This window comes from Rhincodon typus, chromosome 5, assembly GCF_021869965.1.
Source record: "Rhincodon typus isolate 14 chromosome 5, sRhiTyp1.1, whole genome shotgun sequence".
NCBI classification, from domain to species: Eukaryota; Metazoa; Chordata; class Chondrichthyes; order Orectolobiformes; family Rhincodontidae; genus Rhincodon; species Rhincodon typus.
In genome coordinates, this window is record NC_063336.1 from 99303810 (window position 1) to 99330267 (window position 26458).

Below are 26458 nucleotides of genomic sequence, written 5' to 3' on the forward strand. Positions count from 1 at the left end.
CTGCTACCCAGAGCATTATTTTAGGCCACTGGATTATTAATCCTGTGACATTACCACTATGCCACTGCCTCCCCTAGGCAGGTATGGTTGGTGGTACCTCGACAGATACATTCCCCTCCAGCCATGATATACATGCACATTGTGAACAAATTCTTATCTCGGTCAAGTGGTTTCTAATCATTTCACCATTCTGCGCAAGTCAATTAATAAAGGCACCACTTATAACACATTAATCATGCTGACTATTTTGGACAATTCAATAGACTTTTCTCACCTCATTATCAGCCTGTACTTATATTTAACTCTCTCTGTGGAACATGCAATGTCTGTTTCTCAGGTCTCAGCCAATTTTATTAAAGGTAGATTTTGTCATTGTTATGGTTGTCGAGTTCATCGATCAGTGGCAATATAGAAAATTGTACATCACAGAAGAAGGCCAATCAGCCCATTAAGTCTGTACCTGCAAAAGAATACACTAACTGGCCTAATCCCATTTTTCAGCTCTTAGTCCAGAACACCTCAGGTCACAGAATTACAGAATGGTTGCAGCACAGAAAGAAGCCATTCAGCCAATCATGTCCTTACTGTCTTTCTCAATGAGCAGTTTTTTGCCTTTTCCCCATGGCCCTGATAATTTTTCCTTTTTGTAGTGTAGTGGGGGTGGGGTCAATTAATACTTCCAAAAAGATCTCTCAACACTCTCTTGTGCAAGAAGAACAGTTCCAACTTCTCTGAGTTTTCTATATAACCAAGTCCCTCATCACTGCAACTGTTCTCATGAATCTTTTCTGGTCCTTTCTAATACCTTCACATCCTTCCGAAAGTATGGTGTCCAAGATATGGATCCAGTGCTCCAGTTGAGGCTGAATCAATATTTATGTGATTTTAATATAGCCTCGCACATCAGAATTTGGCTCCAAACAAAATCGGATCTGAAGTGCTATGGAGAGGCCACTGGGAGAGAATGTATTTAAAATTATGACTAGCAAATTCTGTACCCCTACAGGCACATTTTTGACAGCTAAAAGAACTTCAAATTGACTCCTTAATGTTCTGATTTAGAATGGACCCAGCAATGATCCAAAATTTCTTTAGGCAACTCTTATCCAAGTGCACACAATTCCAAGACAAATGATAAAACAGCACCTATAAGTACAAACAGAACTGTCTAGACTTCACGAGCCCACTAACCAGAATCTCGCATCTCCTACTGATCTAAGTAGGTAACCCTGATCTTAAAAAGAGCAGTAATTAATATCAGTTCAACACCTCAATTAAAGGACGTTTTCATTGATGATGCAGAAAAATTCCATTATTGTACAAAAATGTCAGTCCAGATTATGCTTTCAAGTACTGGTAGTGGATTTGAACTTGTTGCAATCCACTAATGTTGTTCCGAACAGTCAACATTAAATAACTCATCCAAGTGAGTTCCCCCACTATGTTGATCGGTGGTCGTGTTTTTCTTTGAATTCAATACTGAACAAGACTAAGAAAAATTATTTTGTTTTGACATGATATCTAAATGGGTCCTAAAAGCAAGCAATTCACCATCATAAATGTCAGTTGGACAATGTGTACAAAATCACACATGTCACAAGGCGATCAAACTCAAACAAGTGTTTCAACTTGATTTTACATTCATTAGGCTCCATTCTTCTGAAATTACATTTAGTGCGAGAATATGTTTCTACCACTAATCACAATGACAGCACTATGTTAATGACAAAGATAAACTTGCCCTAGCTTTACAGCTTTCTGGCAGACATTTCTTTCGTTCGCAGACATTGTGTTCCAGATGCACTACTAAATATTGTACTATAATGAATTCCATTTGTTGAATGAGAAGTCTGACCATATTGGATAAATGGCTGAGCTGCAAGTGCAGATATTTAGTAAGTAGTATGCAGTTTTGGTGCCACTTGTGCAGAATGGATGCTATAGCGATAGTCTCACACTTTATGTTATGAACCAAGACAACTGACTTGTGATCTCGTGAAACTGAGGCTATGTAATTCTGAAAACTTTTATCATTGAGTAAGTTGAGATCCATCTCTTACTGCTTACAGCTCATTATTTTTTTTTCTCTAATTATATCTACATTTTTCTTGCCTGACACATTGTCACTTGAGCTTGTCTACTATCATAATTAATCTCCTTAACAACATTTTGCAGTTCCTCACTCCACTTCCTGAAATCAATGCCTTTTATATTTTTCAATTCTATTAGATTTTCTAGTTTACAAAATAAGTTCTTGTTTCAAAACTTGGCCATTAACAGTTTTTCTTGTCAAATTTTACCCCATTTGCCTCACTCTCGGGTAGGTTTTTAACAGTGCTGCGATTTTGGTATTTTCTTGCTTTGCAGCTGGTAAGCTTCCTTTTTGTCCTTAAATCACAATTTTCCATAGATGAATTATAGAATCATAGAGACCCTACCATGTGGAAGCATACCATTTGGTCCATTGTGTCCACATTAACCCTCCGAACAACATCCCACCTAGACCTACCTCCCTACCCTACCCTGTAATTCTGCATTTCCCCTGGCTACTCCACCTTGCCTGCACATCCCTGGACACTATGAGCAATTTAGCATGGCCAATCCACCTAATCTGCACATCTTTGGATTGTGGGAGAAAGCCCACACAGACATGGGGAGAATCTGCAAACTCCACACAGTCACCCAAGGGTGGAATCGAACCCGGGTCCTGGCGCTGTGAGGCATCAGTGCTGACTACTTGATCCACTGTGCCGCAAATGAACCAATGTTAGCAGATAGAGTGCAATGTTGGAAAATGTGAAACAGTTCCCTTTCGCAGGAAGAATGTCCAGTGTAGTAGTGTATTACTTAAACAGAGAACGACTGCAGAAGGGGCACAGACAGATCCACATGTTCTAGTGCTAGGGTCCTAACAGGTGGGTACAACAAAATATAAAAAGGCTAATGAAATGATCTCCTTCATAACAAAAGGAACTGAACATAAAAATAAGGATGTTATGCTCAGTCTTACACGTTGCTAGTGAGACCATATCTCAAACACCTTGTGCAATTTTGATCTCCTTATTTAAGGAAGGATGTAAATGCATTGGAGGCAGTTCAGACTTGAGTCATCTTGACAAGGTGGAAATGGAAAGAACTTTTCTTCTTTGGGTGAGTGCAGTACTAGAGGGCACTGTTTTCAAATTAGGTGCTGCCTTTTCAGAACACAGAGGAGGAGGTTATTTTTTTCTTTCAGATGGTTGAGTGACTGTGGAAAACACTGTCTCAGAAGGTGGTGGAGGTGGGGTTACTGAAGGTGGAGGATTCAAAGAGTTCAGCAAAGGATTCAAAAAGTTACTGGGAGTCGATGGGAATGTGGAGTTCAAAGCACAAACAGTTCAGACATGATCTTATTGAATGGTAGATTAGGCTCAAGAGGCTGAATGGCCCACTTCTGCCTCTAATTCTATGTTTGCATGTAATGAAATATGCATATGCAAAGAGGTCTAGAGGTACAGTCTCTCTCTTTCTGTGTATCCATTGTATAAATGGAGCACTTTATATATAGTTCAACTTGTTTCATTCTGTATTCCAGAGAACGGTTGAGCATAATTCCATGCAGTTGTTCAATATGAATAAATGCATGTTTAAAATGTAGCAGCAGTTAATTGAGAATAGCAAAATAAAACTTTCTAGAACATAAGACGAACTGAGGTCGTTATCAGAAGGGCAATTTTCTGAATTCAAATGCCTTTTAATGGAGCCCTTGCCAACATCTTGTCTCTTCCCATTACTCTCTGACAGGTAAGCCCACTGTTAAGTAGCTATAACTACTTTAAGAGTGGAAACGTGACAAATTATTGCTATGCTATCTCAAAGGCACTTGGCCAACAGCCTCTACTTGCTGCAATTACTGTGACCATGGCACCATAGTTACTGAGGGAACTTCCAGATTTGGAGCCAGCATTTGATGTAATGATTATTATCTCTCTTTTTAGCCTCAAGTCCTCATCACTGTTCCTCCAATAATAACCATTCATTCTTGGCTTGTATAGACTGTTATCTAAAAATGGGATTCGAGTTGTTTTCCTCCTCCTATATTCTTACATCTCCAATTGTTTCTGCCCTTTCTCAAAAATTAATGTACACTTCTCCTGTAGGAATAAATAATATTGCCAAACAGCTTCAAAAAATACTGTTGCTACAAGAGAAACTAGGCAAAGCGAGAAAATATCTTCAGTACTGCAAATTCTTGTTTATATGAGGAAATCACACCAAGCTAATATGGAAAACTGCCCCCAAAATTCGAAAGGTAGACTTCAGTAACCTTATTGCTATTCCCAGTCGTTTCTTGAGAGCTGTTTCCATCCCACCAGCAAAATTCCCCTGAAAACACAGCAGGATCCCTGCTTTTACTCACAACTAAGGATTCAGATGCAATTAAGGCAATAGAACAGGAGTAGCTCTGGGAAATTTTCAGCCAATGTTAAAAACATTTTTCAATCAAATAGCTCTATTAAACAGCTAAAACTATTGCTAGTTATAGTGCTACTTGGCGATAACATCACTGACTCCCTAATCACAGGGTGTTGGATTTTATCACCTTATCCTCTGTTTTCCACTTTTAGTCTTTGTTCCATTTTATTTGTAGCTCTTATTAATTTTATAAAGCTCTGTTATTTTCTTTTTTATTCATTCATAAATGTGGGTGTCACTAGCAACAGCATGATTTATTGCCCATCCCTAATGACCTAGAGGGCAGTTAAGAGTCAACCACATTGCTCTGGGTCTGGTCAGACCAGATAAGGATGGCAGACTTCCTTCCCTAAAGGACTTTAGTGAATCAGATGGGTTTTTTCTGACAATCGGCAATGGTTTCATGGTCATCATTAGACCTTTATTTCCAGATTATTATTGATTTCAAATTCCATCGTCTTCCAAAGTGCGATTCAAACCTAGGTCCCCAGAACATTAGCTGGGTCTCTGGATTAATAGTCTAGTGATGATACCACTAGACCATTGTTAATTTTTAGTTTCTTTTTCATTTGTCAACTTTTAGTAGTAACACTGCTATATTAGTGTTCATGTTAATGCTTCTACTATCTTTATCCCCTTGCAAAGACAGCCTACCCAGCCAACTTAGAGACAGACTAACACTTTAATATTTCAGATAATTAAAGGGACTTATCTAGAATTACTAGCTATAGACAGATCCTACAATGAAATGTTCCCTTTTCTAAGATTTTCCAGATAGTAACATTATCTCAGGATGGGATATATAATCTACAGGTATATTATAGCAGAAATAACTTAGAGTCATAGAATCCCTAGTGTGGAAGCAGGCCGTTCAGCCCATGGAGTCCACACTGACCCTCTGAAGAGCAGCTCATCCAGACCCACCCCCTTAGCCTATCCCTGTAACCGTGCATTTCCCATGACTAACTCACCTCGCCTGCATATCCATGAAAACAATGGGCAATTTAGCATGGCCAATCCACCTGACCTGCACATCTTTGGACTGTGGGAGGAAAACAGAGCACCCAGAGGAAACCCATGCAGACACAGGGAGAATGTGCAAAACTCCACACGGACAGTAACCCAAGCGTGGATTCGAACCCGGGGTTCCACTCTTAAGGATGCTCACCAATGAGCCATTGTGCCACAAGTTAGCCAATATCAGCAGACAGAATCCTAACTTAAGAATTCAAGGACATTAATATCTGTGTGTTATTGAGGAATTAAGTGTGAGACTACAATCTTTTAATGATTGCTTCAGAATGTTTATTATAAGAATCAATTCTAGATTACATCATAGTAATGATTACAATATCATACAGCAATGGTTATTCATGATTATCAATGTATTTACATACAGTAACTAATCTGATAGAAGTTAATATTCAATACTGTATCCCTGAATGAAATTTGCTTTTTCTTCAATCAAAGGTAGTTAAACATGGCAATTCCATTTTAAATTTACACACAATCTTCAAATCCACCTAATGAAAAATTGGATATTCAACCAATATTTCAAGAAGTCATACTCACAGTCCAGTACAATTTCTTAGCAGGACGGAGGGCATTTGTCTCAATACTTCTTCAAGATAGGTAAGCCTTTGCAGACTTCAACTTAAGTGCAATCACAGAAAATAATTGGCCTGTCCTGACCTATGAAGCCATCATTTTAAAGAAATTTCTTACGTTTGTTCAGAAAAGAAAAGGTGCTTTTGAGCATTGTTCAATCTTAGAAAAGGCAAAATTATTGATGGATCATTACAATCCCTTTTCAAAAAGTCTCGTTCACATTAAACACCCTATCAGGAGCAAGGCCGTTCACACTTTTCTAACTGTGTGCAATGCCATCTATAAGTTTTCTCTGGACAAGATTTCAGATCCTCATACTGCTTCATTCAACTTTAAGCTTAACATTTCATTGCTGCATTAATGTCATGATTGTCTTTACACTCTGGTATGCTACATCATGGAGTATAGATTGTCTGTTTGTGTCTGTGCTTATCTTCAAATTGCAGTCAGGAAGAGATGTTGAGTCAGTGGGATACCTGATCATACTTCTGAGTCTCCAAATTTTGCCATCAGAATTAGACAGTGGAGTGGATTTAAACATTTGTGATAGCCTACAAGAAAGCAACATTGGCCATCTGCCTATTCCTACCTGCAGGAGGTCCAAGTAATTTGGAAGCATGTTCTGATTGCCAAACTGCTAGTGAGTGTACCCTTAACTGAAACCCTTCAGCCCCAGGGGAACAAAATAGTTCCTACACCACACTCCTACACTGGAATGCAGGGTGTGGGTATGATTATCGTGAATGCCAGAGTGTTAAGTGAGATGGCAATTACAGGCTAGCAGAGAAATAAACCACAAAATTTCTTCCCTAAAGTTCTTGTGAACTTTTACATGTGAACCAGCTCCATCCACAAATTTGTTGAAATAACTGTTGGGGTCCCATTCACATTACAGAAACCAAAGGCAAGAGATCAACCATCTGAAACAGAAGGGACCAAACTGTTCCCAATTGGTTCCTGATTGAAAAATGGAATTAAGGTTATCCTACTTAGATGAGACACAAACATGACTTTGAAGGCAGAACTTTGAACTTCGGCACAGGCATAAAACCAATAGTAACTGAACAGCTGGCTGAATAATATTTATGAATTTGATAATGGCAAGTCATAATACATTGAAAGTGAAAATGGTTTTATAGGAAAGCAGCACCCTGTTTTACATTGATCCTCTAAGTCACTTGGTAGAGCATAAAGTGGGTTCACTGGAAAAGGATTACCATTCAGGGTTCAAAATTCTTGTTGAGTAAATTTCCTCTATTTTGGTTTCTGTAATTTGTCAGCAAATAAAAATCTAAAACTATATGCTCCATTTGGGCAATAGAGACATTGAGAAAGCACCAAAACTGATACAAAGTGATGTTCTTTCAGGGGCTATGGCAGATTAATATGATAGTAATTATAAATATGTTTACCTTTCACTTTGAACTTCTTTTTCACTTACTTTCTGGGGGAACCCTGTCTTTGTGTGGACAGCCTGACAAGCTGCGATGATGAGGGTAAAGGCCTGTGACATGTCCAGTTCCATCACATCCTGGCGTGGGACACTTGCTTTCCTTCTTTTCAGGCCTCGATGACTCTGTGAAAATGAGAGAACTTTTTTTTTAAAATTAGAAATCAGTTAACAAGCTCGGCAAAGTTAAACAAATGCATACCGCAATACCGGTCCATTTCCAGCAGTTAATTGCTAAAATTTCACTGTGGGTGGGGCAGTAAGGATGGCACTTGACAGACAGCTCTCCCCTTTAAGTCAATGCTAAGGTTAGTCAGGATGGATACAGAACTGGTCACTATCCACTTCCACCAGTCTATGACAGTGAACGCAAGGGTGGTTGGGCCCTGTCAGCTTTCTGCCTGCAAGTTATGAGCTTTGAACTTTGAATGGGTTTCCATGTTAGCTTGTCTGTCAAGGAAGATGAGAATTGGGAACCAGGGGGTGAAGTGATTCCTTGAATGGAGGGACCAGACAGAGGACCTGGCAATGCTGCTCCCCTTCGCTTCAGAAATAGTGTAGGACAAACACTTGGCACTTCTTGAGGTAGCGTGTGATAGTCCCTTTTACGGCTGCTGCTTAAGCCATTGCATTATTAATGACCAATGGTGTAGATTTTAAAATCTATGGTGGCTCAGTGGTTAGCACTGCTGCCTCAAAGCGCCAGGTGCCCAGGGTCGATTCCATCCTCAGGCGACTGTCTGTGTGCAGTTTGCACATTCTCCCTGTGTCTGCGTGGGTTTCCTCTGGGTGCTCCGGTTTCCTCCCAAAGTGATGTGCAGGTTAGGTGGATTGGCCATGCTAAATTGCCTGTAGTGTCCAGGGATGTGTAGATTAGGTGGATAGGTCTGGGTGGGATGCTTTGAGGGTTGGTGTGGACTTGTTGGGCTGAACACTGTAGGGATTTTATGATTTTGAAATTATTTTTATTTTGGGTACAAATATGAGAAAAGGGAATCACAACTGCTGACAAAAACAAAATTGTGCAAAGAGGTTAAGTCAGATTCTGCAAAAGGATAATGCTACCAGTCTGTTTTCCATGAATGACGTCTTTAGGTTTGTGCAGAAAAACTGAAACAAAATCAAAGCAAAAATTATAATTCCCAACATTTTTACCCAAAATGGCACCTTTCCTTGCCAGAATCCAAAACATTTTCCAGTGTTTTAAGTTATGTAACCTAAACAAAGTAAACTTGGAGGTAAACAAATTACTGAGAGATGCATAAGCAGAAAGAAATGAGGAAGACGTTCAACTGCCTGTCTCTCAAATAGGAAATGGGTGACCAGTATTTGGAAGACTTTGGGAGTCTTGTCCAGCAAGCTGGCAAACTGCATAAACTTTTAGATAGACATTTAAATTGACATCCAGCCAAAAAAACACCATAAGTTGTTTAGAGAAACAAGCCAAGGATTCCAAGACTATTGTAGGACACCAGATTACAACTGACAAGTATAAATGAGTGAAACATGCACAGATCAGACCAGTCTCATCTTCTTGTTTGCAGTTTTACATTGTGTCCTGTGCACAGAGTCTCTGCAAACAAATAACAGCCATTGAAGGTGTACAGAATAATGAAAGGTTAAATTACAAAAGCAGGTTGTACAAATACATTCCTGCAATTTATGAGGTTTTTCAGTTGACCTGATTAAGTGTTTAAAATGTTAAAGGGATTCTGCAAGGTGGGAAGTAAGAAACCACAGCAACAACTTGCATCTGTGTAGCATTGTAAAACATCCTACAGCGTGTCACAGCAGTATTAGCAAGTACATTTTGACACCGAGCCACATGAGAAGATATTAATAGAGGTGACCAAATATTAGGTCAAAGGAATAGGTTTTAAGAAGCATTTCAAAGGAAGGTAGGCAGAGAGTTTTATAGAGAGATTTCCAAAGCCTAGAGCCCAAGCAGGTGAGGGTATGACCAGCAATGGTGGAGCAAATAATCCTTCATAATTGGAGCAGCACAGATGTTTGGGGGTGGGTGGGGGGCTAAGAGGGCTGAAAGAGGTTAAGGAGTAATGAGGCAATGCAGCAACTTAAGAACAAAGATGAGAATTTTAAAATGGAAGTGTTAAATAGGAGTCATGGCTGTACTGGGAACTGACGTGGGTACAGGGGTGATGAGCGAATGGAACTTGGTACGAGTTAGGATATAACCTGCAGAATTTTGGATAAGTTCAATGTTCTGGAGGGCAAACAATGCAAGATCAGCCAGGAGAGCACTGTTGCATCAATATGCGATGAATGCAAAATCATGGATGATCATTTCAGCAGCAGATGAGATGTGTTGGGAGGCAACATTATATATATGTGGAAGTCAGCAGTTTTGGTAAAACTAGTTCTTCTCCTGGAGGAATGCAGGGCATGGCACAGCAATCTTAGAATTAGAACTGAGCCATTTATTGGCAACATCAGTGGAAGAATATTTTAAACACATGGTAATATGGTATTTCATCAGTAATGTGATGGAAGATGTCAACCGAACTACCTAGCAACAACCTGCTGACTTACACTCAGTTTGGGTTTCACCAGGTCCATTTAGCTCCTGAACTCAGTAGAGCCTTAGATCAAACGTGGAAAAAACAGCTAAATTCCAGAGGTGAGGTGAGAATGACTGTCTTTGATATCAAGGCCACATTTGACCGAGTGTGGAATCAAGATGCCAAGCAAAACTGAGCTCAATGGGAATCAGTGGGAAAAGTCTCCACTGGTTGGAGTCATACCTGGCACAAAGGAAGATGGTTGAGGTTGCTGGAGGTTAGTCATCTCAGTTCCAGGACATCTCTGCAGGAGCTCCTCAGAGGAGTGTCAATAACCTTCCCTCCATCATAAAGTCAGAAGTAGGGATGTTTGCTGATGATTGCACAATGTTTAGCACCATTTACGACTCATCGAATACTGAAACAGTACATGTCAAGTGCAGTAAGACCTGATAATATCCAGCTTTGGGCTGACAGTAGCAAGTAACATTTGTGCCACACAAGTACCAGGCAATGATCACCTCCAGCAAGAAAGAAACTAGCAAATATCCCTTAATATTCAATGGCATCACCATCTCTGAAACACCTAATATCAATATTCTGGGGGTTGCCATTGACCAGAAATTGAATGGGACCAGCCATATTAGTTCTATGTCTAGAAGGGCAGTTCAGAGGCTAGGAGTCCTATAGTGAGTAATCCAACTCCTGCCACCCCACATTCTGTCCACCATCTACAAGACAGAAGTCAGGGGTGTGATGGAATACACTGTATTTTCCTGAGTGAGTGCAACTCCAGCAACATTCAAGAAACTTGACATTCTCAAGGACACAGCAGCCCACTTGACTGGCACCACGTCCACAAACACCCTTTCCCTCCGTCACTAATGCACAGTGGCCATAGTGTGTATCACGTTGCTAAGACACAGGAATTGAGAGGCCTGAATACAGAGAACACTCTCTACAGATTGTTTCCTTTTAAAGTGAGAGCAGGAGTGAGAGCCTGCTGCTGGCTTGTTCTTATCCCAAACCTACAACAACAACCTACAGGGTTTGCTGGTCAAAAGAGTGTCATCAGCCACATTGGCAAGGGGCAGTGAGTCTCTTATTTGGAGCCAACAGCTCATCTGTAAAATGTCAAAGAGGTCTAAACCTAAATTTAAATGGGCACATTAGGAATATTGTGCCCATTCAGCATGTATCCCCAAAAAAAAGACTTCCTGATGTCTGACGGAAAGGCAGCATTTATAATGCCTTATCACATCTATTGCAGGATGGAAGGGATGGTTCCTCTTAAGAGAGAATCTGGAACTAGGAACTGCTGTTTAAAAAACCCATTTAAAATGGAGATGAGGTAATTTTCTTTTACTCTCAGAGGATTGTGATCTTTGGAACTCTCTTCCTGAAAAGGTGGTGGAAATGGCTTCGTTGGATGTTTTTAAGGAAGAGTTGCATAGATCCTTGTTAAGCAAAAAGATTGTAGGTTTGGGTGAGGGTGGGGTGAAATGTTATAAGAGTAGGTGGAAATGTGGATTTGTGATTACAATCAGATTGGTCATGATCTTACTGAATGGTTGAGCAGACTCAAGGAGCTAATGGATTACTTCTGCTCCTTGTTTGTATGAATCTATATGGATTTCAGTAAGGCATTTGACAAGGTTCCACATGGTAGACTGGTTAGTGAGGTTAGATCACGTGGAATACAAGGAGAACCAGCCATCTGGCTATAGAACTGGCTCAAAGGTAGGAGACAGAGGGTGGTGTGGAGGGTTATTTTTCAGACTGGAGGGCAGATGGACATTAATTTAGATGAACGGCATTTTAGAAAGGCAAATCGGGGCAGAACTTATATACTTAATAGTAAGGTCCTGTGGAGTACTGCTGAACAAAGAGATCTTGGAGTGCAGGTTCATAGTTCCTTGAAAGTGGAGTCACAGATAGACAGGATAGTGAAGAAGGCATTTAGTATGCTTGTTTTTATTGGTCAGTGCATTGAGTGTAGGAGTTGGGAGGTCATGTTGCGGCTGTACAGGACATTGGTTAGGCCACTTTGGGAATACTATGTGCAATTCTGGTCTCCCTGCTATAGGAAGGGTGTTGTGAAACTTGAAAGTGTTCAGAAAAAATTTACAAGGATGTTGCCAGGATTGGAGGGCTTGAGTTATAGAGAGAGGCTGATAGGCAGGGGTTTTATCCCTGGACCTCAGAGGCTGAAGGGTGACCTTATAAGGGTTTAAAAAATCAGGAGGGGCATGAAAGGATGAATAGCCAATGTCTTTTCTCTAGGTTATGGGACTCCAAAACTAGGGGGTATAATTTTAAGGTGAGAGGGGAAAGATTTAATAGGGACCTGAGGGGCAATTTTTTCATGCATAGAATGTGTAGAATGAGCTGCCAGAAGAAGTGGTGGAGGCTGGTACAATTACAACATTTAAAAGGCATCTGGATGGGTGTATGAATAGGAGGGTTATGGGCCAAATGGCGGCAAATGGGACTAGATTGATTTAGGATATCTTGTCAGCATGGACAAGTTGGAATGAAGGGTCTGTTTCCATGCTGTACAGCTCTATGACTCTGTGAATGTTTGCAGAATATCTTAATATGTCCCAAACAGTGAATTAATTTCAAATCACAGTCATTTTCTTCAAATAGATAGGTCATATGGGAATGCGGGGCTACTCTTACAAGTCACAAAAGGACGCAATTAGGTTAGGGTGTATCATGGTTGGCTTGCTGTTCTTTTCTTGTCGAATTGTGGAGCTGTGAAATTGGCTGTCAGCTTGGGTAGTGAAAGCTGGCCACTGTATACCTTCAGGATAAAGCCAGATCTGTTTCTATCTCAGAAGAGATAGGCAGGCTGTAATAAAAGACAGGGTCATTTTAGTCTCTTGAACTAGCTTCAATCAACTGAAGTTGTTTCAGAGATTTTTTAATGACTTCTCCCCCCCTCACAAAGATTTTCAGTCAGATGTTATACCTCTCCCACAGATTGCTTGCCTTGGGGTTGCAGTAGGGGGAGAGGCAGAGTACAAAGTCTTCACTTTCTGATATATAAGACATCTTTGGAATTTTCAGCCCCAGAAGACAGGGCATGTTTAGTTGCTGAGTATATTCAAAGACTAGGGTAAGCTAATTATTGTATGCCATGGAAATCAAGACTTGGACACAAAAACGGAATAGAAGTAAATTTTCTACATTCATTGTTTTGTACAAGGGAATGGAACAATTATTTTAAATACAGAATGGTCCAACAAGCAGCAATGAAATAAATGGTCAGTTCATTTCTTCTGCTCTTACTGGCTGAGACTTTAATGGTGTATTACAGAATACTTCAAATACTGTTGTCACATTAAAACCCCCAAATAAATGTCACTCATCCAATCCCTTTAAAAAGGAGTTGATTGATCCTGAATCAACACATCATACCCAAAATGTCCACTGACTTGGGGTGCAACGGGCAGATGCTTATCAAGTCTTGTGAATTTTGTGATTGTGTCCTCTCATGTTGCATTCATTTCATAGAATCCATACATTGCGAAAGCAGGCCATACAGCCCATCGAGTCCACAATGACCCTTCAATGTGCATCCCACCCAGACGAACCCCATTCCTGTAGCCCTGCATTTCCCATGGTGAATTCACCTATCCTACACATCCCTGGACACTATGGGCAATTTAACATGGCCAAGCCACCTAACTTGCACATCTTTGTGCTATGGGAGGAAACCGGAGCATCCGGAGGAAACACATGCAGACACGGGGAGAATGTGCAAACTCTACATAGACAGTCGCCCAAGGGTGGAATCGAACACAGGTTCCTGGTTTCCTTAAATCACTTTATTTTAAAGTGCTATGTCATGATTATCCTTGATCTGTTCTATAGGTGTAAGAGTCATTAAAATTGCTTAATTAATTGGCCTGACCTAGAATGGCCAGGATTGAACAGGTTCAGATTTTCATCTGCTATGGTAGCACCATTGAGATATGACTGTAACTTTAGCTGGGATGCCTGAGGGAGTCGCAAAATTGTGTTCTGAGACAGAGCAACCAAGTGCTGAGGTTCTCCTTTTCCTTATCTACCACCCAATCAGCATTCACATCCAGAAGATCTTCAGTTGCCATTTCCACCACCTCCAGCGAGATGCTACCACCAGACACATATTCCCCTCCCTTGTGCACATACTGCAGGGACCATTCTCTTTGGAACACCCCAGTCCACTCTTCCTTCACTCCGAACACACTCCCACAGCTCCACGGCACCTTCCCCTGCAACTGCAAGATATAACACCTGCCCATTTACCTTCTCCCTTCTCAGTATCCAAGAGCCCAAACATACCTTCCAGGTGAAGCAGCACTTCACCTGCACTTCTCAGAATCTAGTCTACTGCATTCACTGCTCACAATGTGGTCTCCTCTACATTGAGGAAACAAAGTGAAGACTGGATAACAGAACATCGATGTTCTGCCCACAAAAATGATCCTGAACTTTCAGTTTCCTGCTAATTTAATACACCACCCTCTTCCCTGACAAACATCTCTGTCTAAGGTCTGCTGCAGTGTTCCAGAGAAGCTGAACGCAAGCTGGAAGAACAACACCTCATTTTTCACTTGGGGATCCTGCAGCCCTCCGGACTCAATACTGAGCTCAATAATTTTGAAAACTCTCCATGTCCTAGCCCTATGCCCCACACACCAGGCCTTGTTATCACATAGTCTGCCATCATACACTACCTATTGTTAGCCATTAACAGTCTTCACTAACACTCTATTCACTCTCCTAGCCAGATTGTTATCAACTCTTTTTTCTGTCTAACTGTTCTTCTCTCTCTTTGGGCTCTATCCACACGTACCATTTACTCCTTACACCCTCCCCCCACCCCTATTTTCTGAATATAAACTGACATTTTCCTAGCTACCATCAGCTTTGAGGAAGGGTCACCAGACCCGAAACGTTAACTCTGATTTCTCTTCACAGGTGCTGCCAGACCTGCTGAGCTTTTCCAGCAAATTCTGTACTTTTTCCTGATTTACAGCATCCACAGTTCTTTTGGTTTTTATTAAGTGATGACATGGATCAGGGTCAGAAGACAACCAAAAAGGTAAGGCTTTTTTAAAAGCTTTCATTGTGGATCTTGAAGGACAAGCATATTTCAAACTCTCCTTCTGCAAGTTACCTTCTTCCTAATCATTCACCTCATTACTGGAGCAACAGGTGAGCTGCTGAAGGTTGACATACAATTAAAGTATCAGGCCCTTGGATTCTTCAGCCCTTATTTATAATTTAGTGCCGGAATAATCCTGTTCACATTTAACGCATCTCATAAAAGCAGTATGTTATAGGCCAGGTACTGGCCTCATGACTGACTGAAACAATATAATTTTAAGTTCTTCTAACTTGTAGCTGTGCACCCCATTTGGCAAAGATCTAGAAAGGTAAGTACAGAAATACAGCAGCAATGTTCCTTCAAGCCCCAAGAACACTGTGGACTTCCCATAATCTCCGATACAACGATACTTATTCCCAGACCTACCTGTCTGCCAGTAGATTTCAGGCCACCTGGTATTGGGATTGGGGTCAGGGGTCAGAATGAAGTTCACCCATCCGATGTCTGGTATCAAACTCTACTTGCTGTTTGAGATCATTCTCAAGTAATGCGGGCAATAGAATTCCAGAGGAGAACCCAACAGAACTTTCCTTGGGCAAAACATTTCCCATTTGTCACCACCCTATATTTATTCCTAACATATTTTTTAAAGCATCAAGCTCTTAACTATCCCACAAACCTTGGCCGTGCATGTATACCATGCTTACACTTTTGTTAGGTACATTTTGAAAACCTAAACAAAGCAGGGACTTCAATAGCTGGCTTAATTTCCCAAAAGAATTTAAGTCTGTCTGACATAAACTATTACTTCGAAGGCTAGACAATTGCTCCTTATGAGAAAGGCTAGAGTTTTATTTTAACAGTGGCACACTGTTCCCAGCATCAGAACTGGAAGTGTGTACTATTTCCACTTTCTTGCTTTTTCTCCTGTTTTACACCCGAATACATTTAAAATTTAAAGTGCTGCAAGTGTGCACTGAAAACAGGTTCAACTCTGTTGCAGGGAATACTTTTCAGCAGAAAAACCCTCCATCAGCTGAAAATGGGAAGTCAGTAAAAGAGTGTCCAGATCAAGCAAGGAAATTCTGCATCATGGCCAAAGTGGCAGGGAGGTTTTAAATCTCACAAATAAATAACTTGCATTATATTGGTTACTTTTTTTTGTGCGTCATTGTTATTTGCTGAATCAAAGATCTGGATGTATTGACACAATTCATAGCTGGCACACATCAACGGTTACAGGGTATTTTGGGGCATTTACTGCATCACAGAAGAAATAATCTGATGTTGCTTTGTTCATCTTTATTGAATACTCCGGTTAGTGTTCAGTATTGTGCTCAACACTGAATCTGCAAGCTCAAATGGGTCTCCTTCCTTTGCACTGAAGATCTTTCCAAGATTATACTCAGGATGGCTAATTGAAATGTTGTAGGTGTACTCAAAGCCAATTAAGGACAGAACCAGTAAATTCCCTGAGATGGATCCACACTTGGGGAGTGCTGACTCTGCTGTTTAGGCCCCTCGTTAATTTTGACTGACAGTTTCCACTCCCCACCACGACACCCTACATGCCAGTCCCTTCTCACTTCAATCCCCCATAGCCAAAATCCCATCCCACACCATTGCATCCCACTCACGATCCCCTGGCTCCCTCTTCCACTCCTCATGCACTTGAATTAGAATCTCTTAAACCTCAATCACTCTCGTCATCAACCCTGACTCAGCCTTTCCAGTCCCGAGTCCCCTGGCAAGCTTCTATTCTCCTACTCCCCGCGCTCTCATGCCACAGAGCTCAATAGGAAAACCACTGACCTCAACCATAATGGTGCATGCCGCCTTTAAACGAACATGAAGCAACTGCCACAAGATTCTCATTTACTGCTGACTTTATCATGAAGGTAATTTTAAAACATTTTGCACTAATGTGTATTCTTAGCGTGCAAATGGATTAAAGTACAAAGCCACCACATGACAGCATGAGGCTTGACAGACCAGAGATATACAACTGACTTAATGACTGCATCTCAACCTGTGGTCGGGAAAGCAAAATTTCACAGTCATCATCACAAGACGTGTTTCCCACACTTGTGGGCTCCATAAAATCCTGCCAATGCTCTTTATATACATTGAAAGCATCTTGCACCTGTGTCCAAACAAGGGTGTTTGATTAAATGGCCTGAATTACTGGAGACGTGCTACAATTATTGAAACTACAGTGTTATTGTTTAAGCATCAGGCACTATACCAACTGGCACTGATATCAAAAAATTAACTGACCAGCATTCAATTTCAATGTTAAATGTGGAAGGTGGCAGCACGAATGAGGCAGACACTCATAGCAACATAACTTCAGCCATTTTTATGCTTAGCTCATTTCCTGCCTTATTTCTGACAACTATTGCCGCTTATTATTCCATGCAAATGAAGCAATATTATATAGTTTTTTTTAGTTATGTAGTATAGATACATCGTAAACTCCAAGTTCATGCACTGATTGATGTTCCAGCTGGCTTTGTGTAAATGTTAAATGTTCTTCGGTGTCATTAAATATTTGAAAGAGAATTTAAGATCTTTGTTTTCTCTTGCTTCCAACTACTTTGTCCATCTCTCTCTTCCCTTTGATGAGAGATTGTCAGTTACTCACACCACGATGTCACACAGTACATAATAGGTTACATTTTCATTGGGTGGATACAAATTTGATGAGTAAGGGTTACATGGAGAACAAAGGAGATTGGGGTTGAGAAGGACATCAGCCATGATCGAATGGTGGAGGATAATCAATGGGCCCAATGGCTTAATTCTACTCCAATATTTTATGTCTTATGAAATTTAAAAGAGTTAAAAATCAAGTGGGTTCTGATGAGTTGCTTTACAGGTTTATTTGCCATAGGCAGTGAGAATAAAAATCTGCTATGATGGCTTCTTTTACTGGGGAGTTCCTTTCCATCTTTATGTCTTGAAAAGAGAAAACAATAGCACCTGAGGGATGCAAGGTTGGTGAGTTTGCACCAGAGGCACAAACCACAGACCCCACTGGTATGCCAAAGGGGACATCACCATGCTTGTAGAAGCTTCATTTTCTAAAAGCGGTGGCCACTATACTATGCCAAATACTGTCAGCAGACCTAATAGCAAGTCTACTACAGGCCTTATTCTGCCAATGGCTAAGATTTGATTGATCTTCTATGCTTTAAGGTCATTCCAGACTACAAGTGAGGATGTCTGTAATGTTTGCCAACACATTGTGCACACATATTTTGAGGAAGTCACAACATCTTTTCTAGTACTAACAATTTAATCTACTGACTCATTGACAGTAACATAAAAGTGTACTACAATTTTACAGAGACATAGAATTCATCATGGTCTCAGGACCAGCAACAATGCAAGTGAATCTCATTTCCCTACAATTCCCTTTGGTTCTTTTAGTTTAAGGAACTCTGCTGTGCCAATGCCTCTTGACCCAGTAAAACAGGATGGATCTTGGGATCTATCTCTTCTAGTCTGCTGATCCCTGTACAGGACAGTAGGTAACACCACTATCTAAACAAAAGTAATCAGTGAGCCAAGGATTGTAGTGCTGTATTGCAAGCTGTACAACTTTGTTTTATGAAGAGGACACCTATTTACACACCATGGGAGGTCTAGAGAAAGCAAATGCGACAAGGAGAGGGAGCAGAAACAGTAACTGATCGAAGAGAATGTTGATGAACACTGAAGGACCTGCCTCATAACTATGTAGCACAAGGGGGTGGCACAGTAGCTCAGTGGTTAGCACTGTTGCCTCACAGTGCCAGGGACCTGGGTTCAATTCCAACCTCAGGTGACTGTCCATGTGGAGTTTGCACATTCTCCCTGTGTCAGCATGGGTTTCTTCCAGGTGTTCTGATTTTCCTCCAAAGATATGCAGGTTAGCTGAATTGGTCATGCTAAATTGCCCATAGTGTCCAGGGTTGTGAAGGCTAAGTGGATCAGCCATGGGAAATGCAGGGTAACATGGATATGGTGAGACACTCTTTGGAGGGTTGATGCGGACTCAATGGGCCTGCTTCCACACTGGAGGGATTCTATCATCTTCCCTTATCTGCAGTCACTCATTTTTGCCTTAACAGTGCTTCTTCCCACAACTAACATACTGTTATCAACACCCCATTACTGTTATAATACCATTGATCTACATAATGAATGCAATTTCCAAATGTTTCCCCCCGCCAAAAAAATCTTTCTACTCAAAGATCCTGAGAACTGTGTACGGTTGATGGGCACAAGTGTGTAGAATCTGGATTCTCTGGATTCTTGTCAAATGCTATTCCAAGAATTCCACCCATTGCAATCTTATATATCTGATAGAAGCCATCCCTGTGAAGAGCACCAAACAACTATTTCAAGGGTGGCCAGAATTTTAAGGTTTTGCTAGAAAGGCATTTTTTTTTTTTGGAAATTACTTTACTGGACAATTAGGGGCCTCTGGTTTCCCTAATCAAAATGGCAGAGTAACATTCTAATATAAAAATGCCTATTCTTGTGTTTATCCTCAGTCGTCCATGAGTGAGTGCCCAAGAAGGGGCAAGGCTGCCATTTTCACTGGGGTTTGAGACATCATCATCTCCTCATGTAAAATGTTCCATGCTATCTTATGGCCACTGATGAAAAATTCAAGCACATTAACACAGTACGTGACAAGGCTCTATCAATGGAACATATGCTTAATCTTAGTGTCATCTTAGTGCGATAATTGTCCTACCTTGCTTGGCCTGTTGTTAAGCTTTTTCCTATACTTATTGCCGTGAGCATTCACTCTCTTCCAATTCATCTGAATTCAGTGATCTACTGACTTATTGCATCTCTAGGCAATGAAAGATGCTGTCTTAGGGATTCATTTGTATGCCAACATCCAGAGGGTCCAGACTACTGCATGCTTTTTCCTGCCATGCCACTAATTCTTGGCACTGTCTTTGTGTTCTCATTAATCTGAGGGAAAATGGATTCAATGGTCCCAATGATATCAGCAAAGCCACATATGACGCTCATCGGCAACCCAACTGTAATTATTTCAACATCATAATAGTACCTCTCCAATCTGGCAATATCTCTTTTTTAAGGCAGCATTCTGAGCATCACCAGATAAAACATGTTTGGTGGCCTCTGCTTCAGAAGGTCTTGGAGATGTGGCAATCCAATCCAGAATTGACAGTATTGCTTCACAGTCATGCAGCATTGTGCTGTTTGTGCAGTTTTGTGCACTTCACTGCACAATCCATCAATACTATACTGTTTGACCTGGCCATCAGGACCTACACATATTTTTGACGGTTTGATGCAAATGTAATTTTTTTTATAAATAGGACTCCAGCCTGTCTCACCACGTGGTAATGTAGGCCAAATATTCAATCATATTCCTCCTCATGTTCAACCACTAGCTATTCTTGTTCTGTGTATCATCCAGTGGCACCCTATCTTCATTATTCGTGAATTTTCCTAAGGGAGTATGTATGCAAGTGAGAATGTGACATATTATGGCAGACCTGGATTTACAGGAAACTAGTTCTGCTCCTTCTGGCACGTCTGGGGACGGAAAAGAAGAATGGGAATGAATGCTTCGGAGCAGACTTTACATTTTACATTTCATAAAATGAGCAACATGAAGATTTCACAATAAAGTTTTCTGATAAGTAGAGAGCAGGAAGATGAGAAGGAAAGGAGCGAGAGATCATCAAGACCCTGCATCTGGTACTTGCCAGTCTACTTCCCACTTCTGATACCACTGTCTTATTACACAACACCTTTAAAGATTTTTCATAACTGGGGCTGATTGCGAGGAGATTTATGCATTATCACCTTTTGCAACTCGCTGTGAGGCACTGTGGACTGTGTTCTCCTTTTAAAATAAAAGTTGCACAAGATAGATTACCGTGACTGTAGTAAAATCTAAACGTTAGAGCGCAGTCCACTGTGCATGCAATGACAGAATTGAATTATTTAATGCAAGCATCTGTGTGAGGCTTTTGGCATGATGTTTGCGTATAATGCTGAATGTAAAAGAGAACTTGCAGTTGAAGGCAGGGATGTAAAATGTTCCATGCTATCTTATGGCCACTGATGAAAAATTCAAGCACATTAACACAGTACGTGACAAGGCTCTATCGGTGGAACATATGCTTAATCTTAGTGTCATCTTAGTGCGATAATTGTCCTACCTTGCTTGGCCTGTTGTTAAGCTTTTTCCTGTACTTATTGCCGTGAGCATTCACTCTCTTCCAATTCATCTGAACTGCAAAGAGGCCTATATCACTGTTCCAAATAGTGTCTCCTTCCTCTGCATGATTTCATCTGGCAGTATTTCCAGATTCCTCAGTGAACCCAGATGTGTTCTGCTCTCCTGCAGACTTGACTTTGCCAGTCACCTTGCTGCTGTGTTAGCCAGCTCGTTTTCTTCAGATCCCTCTGAACTGCTGCTGGCTCCCCAACAAGCTAGTTATTATTCTACCTTAATGCCTGCAACTTATTATCACTTTTTGAATAAGCTCTTAAACTGTGGTGGTTTTGACACATTGCAGGAATGGACTTTAACAACTCCCACCTCCAACCATCAAGGAGAGTAGGGACCATTTGACTGTGCACACGGATGTGGGGACCCACTGTCTTTTGGGTTCTCTCTCTACCTTCTCTCCAAGCTAGCTCCAGGAAGGCAATGCTAAAACAAGTCATTAAGGGCCCAGTATTCTACCAGCAACAGATGGGGACTATCATCTGTGGAGACCACCAGTAAACAGTCAGATTTGCTAGCCACATCTCAGGGGAGGTTTCTCATTGATGGGCACTCTGTGCCTGATCCTGGGGCCTAGCATCAGGAATGAGGCAGGATGGGGGAGCAGCCAATGATGGCCACATGCACCACCCTGCCCCACCCTAATTCTGCAGTCTGAAGCCCCCACTCCCTGCAATCCCTATCCTGGCTTCTTATTTGGGTATCCATGACCAATCCATATGGCAGGCCCAAATGTCATGCTGGCAGTAGTCACTGCTTCCAATGACGCTGCCGAGTTGCTGACCTCTGACTGGCTAACAAACCCCAGGGGCAAAATTTCTGTCCTACCAGGGGCTTAATTGCAAGTGTTTCCCCAAAGCTGTCCAAGTAAGTGCCTGATTACTCAGTAATTGCATCAGGCATCCCATAGAAAAACATTCAGTGTTCCCGTCAGTTCTCTAAACAATGGATAAGACTAAACCCGGACTCATTAAACTCAGACCCACGAGTCACACTTTCACAGACAATAACATTTTCACTTTTACTCCCTTCAGAAAATCTTGCCTCAAATCACATGGAATTCTTCTTATAATTCTTGGTGGATTCCAGGATATGTTCTCTCTTATTCAGTAGTCTTCTGGATATTTTACCTTTACAGTTTCCACACAACACACCCTTCACTAACTTCCACATAGTTAAGCATCACTTACCTATACTTTCCATAATTATTCCTTGTCTGCAGATTTCTCCTGAAAAATGGTTTTATAATACTCAGAGGTAGTAGGAACTGCCGATGCTGGAGAATTTGAGATAACAAGTTGTAGAGCTGGATGAACACAGCAGCCCAAGCAGCATCAGAGGAGCAGGAAAGCTGACGTTTCGGGTCTAGACCCTTCTTCAGCCCCTCTTTATAATACTCATGGGTTTTTATACATTTGCTAGGGTTTTCCATTTGTTTTCCAACATACAAATATTAATATAAAGAGAAAGCTAGAAGTTGGACATGTTTCATATTTCACTCCTTTGCGAGTGATGTCACATATTTTAACTATTTAAACTTATTCTTTTCATTTATCTGGCTTAGCATATCACACAATGTTGTTTTATCATTTCCACGAGACAAATTCTTCCTGTGCTTTTATACTGTCCAGGAGCAATTAATGGACCATAAATGTTTAGAGGCTACCTGATAATATACACATGCAAAACTTTTTGTTCTTTTCAATTGTAATGCCCCAGCCTTGGACAACATAAATTATCCTCCCAGAAAAGCTGTTGATTCAATGCTCTGGGTTGGTTGAAAATTATTCTCTGAAGCTGATTTTCAGCCATTTGAGGGGAAACTCCCCAAAGTTGTACTTGTCTCCGAAAAGGAAAATGGTATCTTTGGAGGCACAGGATACAATGTAAATATTTTAAAAAGTAATAAGTAAGACATAGTGGAAAAAAACAGTAGCAAACAGTAAGAAAGGAAAGATAAAAATACAAAATAGAGGAAAAAAATCATGGGGAGACAAAAGAATTTCAATTCTATAGAGTGACTATAGTCATAAAGTTACTCATTGTATTTGAATAACTTAGTACTTGTTTCAGCATCACCATAACAACTGAAGGACATTAAATACTGACTAGCCCAAGGAAGCTGAAACTTGCTCAAACTTATTGACAGGCTAAGGCCTGAAGCACAAAACCAAATTAAATTCATCATTTTGGTTTAAATTCTAATAATCCATAAACCCATTGATTCTTATTTTATGTGACTCTACATATTAAATAATCAAATAATCAAGTCCAACCAGCATCATACAACTCTATTACACATTCACACTTAATACATCATAGGTAAATTACATTATACTTATGACGTTTTAAAAAAGTTATTTTTTGACTGTATCACCACAAGATACCAATCAATTTGTAAGCAAATACTGGGGTAGGAATGAAAATAACAATGTACAAAAATCACAAAACAATATTAATGCATGATTATCATAAGACCACTGTAAGAAAATAGTTACATTGCTAAAATGATATTTGTAATCAGAGAAACTAAAAACGGAATTTCTATGAAGCTCTCCCACAGATTAACTAGATGTACCGGCAAAAGTACCACAGAAAAAATGTGCATGCATTGCTGGTGCCATTTTTCTGGGGTCTGTGTTCTGCCAAACCTCTGACTGATAAACAAGAGAACTCCTGTGGAAATTCACCATGTAAATATATTGTTTTCACTTTTTGTATAACATGTCTTCATAGTACATATAACCTGGCCAGAATTTGCAAAAGGAGGATTTCGTATAGAGTGTGACTCAAAAGAAACTGATTATGAATTTAAAAATAGACCAGTTCTTATGTTACATGAAAATGTATTCCACTAACTCACAATATTAACGTAATTAACATGTAATCAATGCTCCTCTCTTTTGTTATTGATCATTCTGATACCGTTCAAAAGTTTTCTGGGAGCTTTCATTGTTAAAAACCAGGAGCTGAATCAATAGCACTGAACAGAATATTATTATACTTTCTAGAAACAGACAGAAGTTGTACCTTTCGGGTAGTATGGCTTTTTAACATGGCCATCAGAGGATTTAGACTTCTTCTCATCTCCGACATGATGCCTTGGAATTTGATCTGACGCATCTCTCTTTGCAGTTTCCATTGCCATTTTTTCTCTCATCGCCTTTGCCCTCTCTGTCTCCAGTGCAATGGCTTTTTCTAACAGAGTCAAGTTGCCCTTAGTCATATCAAACACTTCCTCAGACCGGTCAGATTTGACTGAGCCAGTGTCATCATCTCTGTCATGTGATTCTTCTTCCTTTACACCAGAAGAGAAAGCTCGAGAGCGAGGACTAAGCTGTTCCTCGAGCTTCATCAGATTAACCATATCTGAATAGTTCCGATCTGACATCCTTCTTGTGATGTCATCATCAGGTCTGTTCTGTTGACAGTCACTAAAATGATGTTGCTGGTTTCTTTCCTCATGCTGACTCTCACTTAGCTTCCTAGCCAAGTCAAAACATTGGTTCCTTAGGCACTCAAGACTGCTCAAGCAAACAGCCTCATCACTTTCATCAACAGTCTTTTCCATACCATCATTGGTGGACTTGCATGATCCTAAGTTCACATTTCTAATTTCATTTTGTATTAAACCATCTATGCGACCCCTAACACTTGCATTTTCTGAAAGTACCACACCATGTCCTTGTGCCAGAAGTTTAAGGGAATCCACTGTTTCCCTAACAACATCACTGTCAACATCCAAACTCAACTGGCAGGAGTCACTTTTATTTGTTTTTCTACCCCTGCTCCCGTTAGTGTCACTATCATCCTCCAGGCCACGCGCCGTGCTGTCACTCATTTCAGATTCTGTCATAGCCCTAAATGCTGCATCTTCAGCTATTTTTCCCAGGTTTAATAATGATTTTGCAACAAGCTCATCATAATTGTCATATTCATCATTGTTGTTATCATCTTTCTCAATGTCCTGGTTCCTCCTGATATTATCAGATTCTTCTTGAAGGTCTTCTAATGGAAAACAAGAAAGCAAAGCTTAATTATTGTTTTTCACCTCTGAATGAAATTATTCAATGGATATAGTTTATTACCATTAAATCTTTTCATCACAATTCTTTCCCCCTATTCTGATACAGGCAGTGACTCAAATGGCAGTATGTTCCGTCAGTTACTGCACAGCTCTGGCATCTTGCTCATGTGATCATTTTCCATGCATGAACAGGAAGGTCCTGGAAGTCCATCCAACCTCCCACAATGACTTTGGCAGGAGGCTAGATGCTTACCTAAAAGTTACATAAATTTTACGATGATTGGATGGGGAGGGGAAGGAATCGGTTAATTTTGTTTTGAATGAACCTTTAAACTTTGCACATGTTTCAGCGGCAGCCAGCGAATGTGGAAACCTTATTTGTGTCCCTGGGAAAATTCTCATATCTTCTCTCACGGATAAGAAACAGAGACCAACTAACGTGGCCCGTTGATGGCCAGGCTACGAACAACAAAGGCCAGGGTTAAAATTTAATAAACTTCAGGTATGGCTCAATACAATATCATTTGGTGCATTTATCCACTCAGCCTTCAGAAATGTTTGGTTTATATTTTAAAAGCATATATCTCTTATCAAATGACAGTGAGCACGATGATTGACAAATGCATACACAGTATAAACCATTTCTTCTCAGTAATTGGATATTATTAATAGAATAATTAATACCATCAACAATTTACATCAGGCTTATTGGTCTGTAATGTAGCAATGATAAAAGGGCCATGCCACAATGATTGACACAAGAATAAAAGGTGACTTTACAAGGTGTCCATGATTAAATCATACAAATTCATCATACTTTTGAGAAATAAATTTATTCTGATGCAATACTGAAACCTAATTCATGGAGTAATGCAACTTTGGTTTGAAAGTTAAAATAGTATATACTGGTTTTGTGGCTCTAATTAGGAACATATTTTTATTATCCTTTCTCTAAAAGCAAATCATACCCTAAACAATCATCTGGGTGCAGAAAATCAAAACACACCTTATGATTATTCTTTAATTT

At 40.4% G+C, this 26458-nt stretch overlaps 1 protein-coding gene across 1 annotated transcript in view; it reads right to left on the reverse strand.

Moving 5' to 3' along the window:
* The window catches only part of LOC109934633 (myelin transcription factor 1-like protein), a 264033-nt gene that overhangs the window by 187397 nt on the left and 50178 nt on the right, over window positions 1–26458 (reverse strand). Inside the window, exons 6-7 of the mRNA XM_048596974.1 lie at window positions 24435–25412; window positions 7505–7639 (exon numbers count right to left, since the gene is read on the reverse strand). Of these exons, the coding sequence (XP_048452931.1) occupies window positions 7505–7639; window positions 24435–25412 (1113 nt within the window). The remainder of the gene's footprint in view (window positions 1–7504; window positions 7640–24434; window positions 25413–26458) is intronic.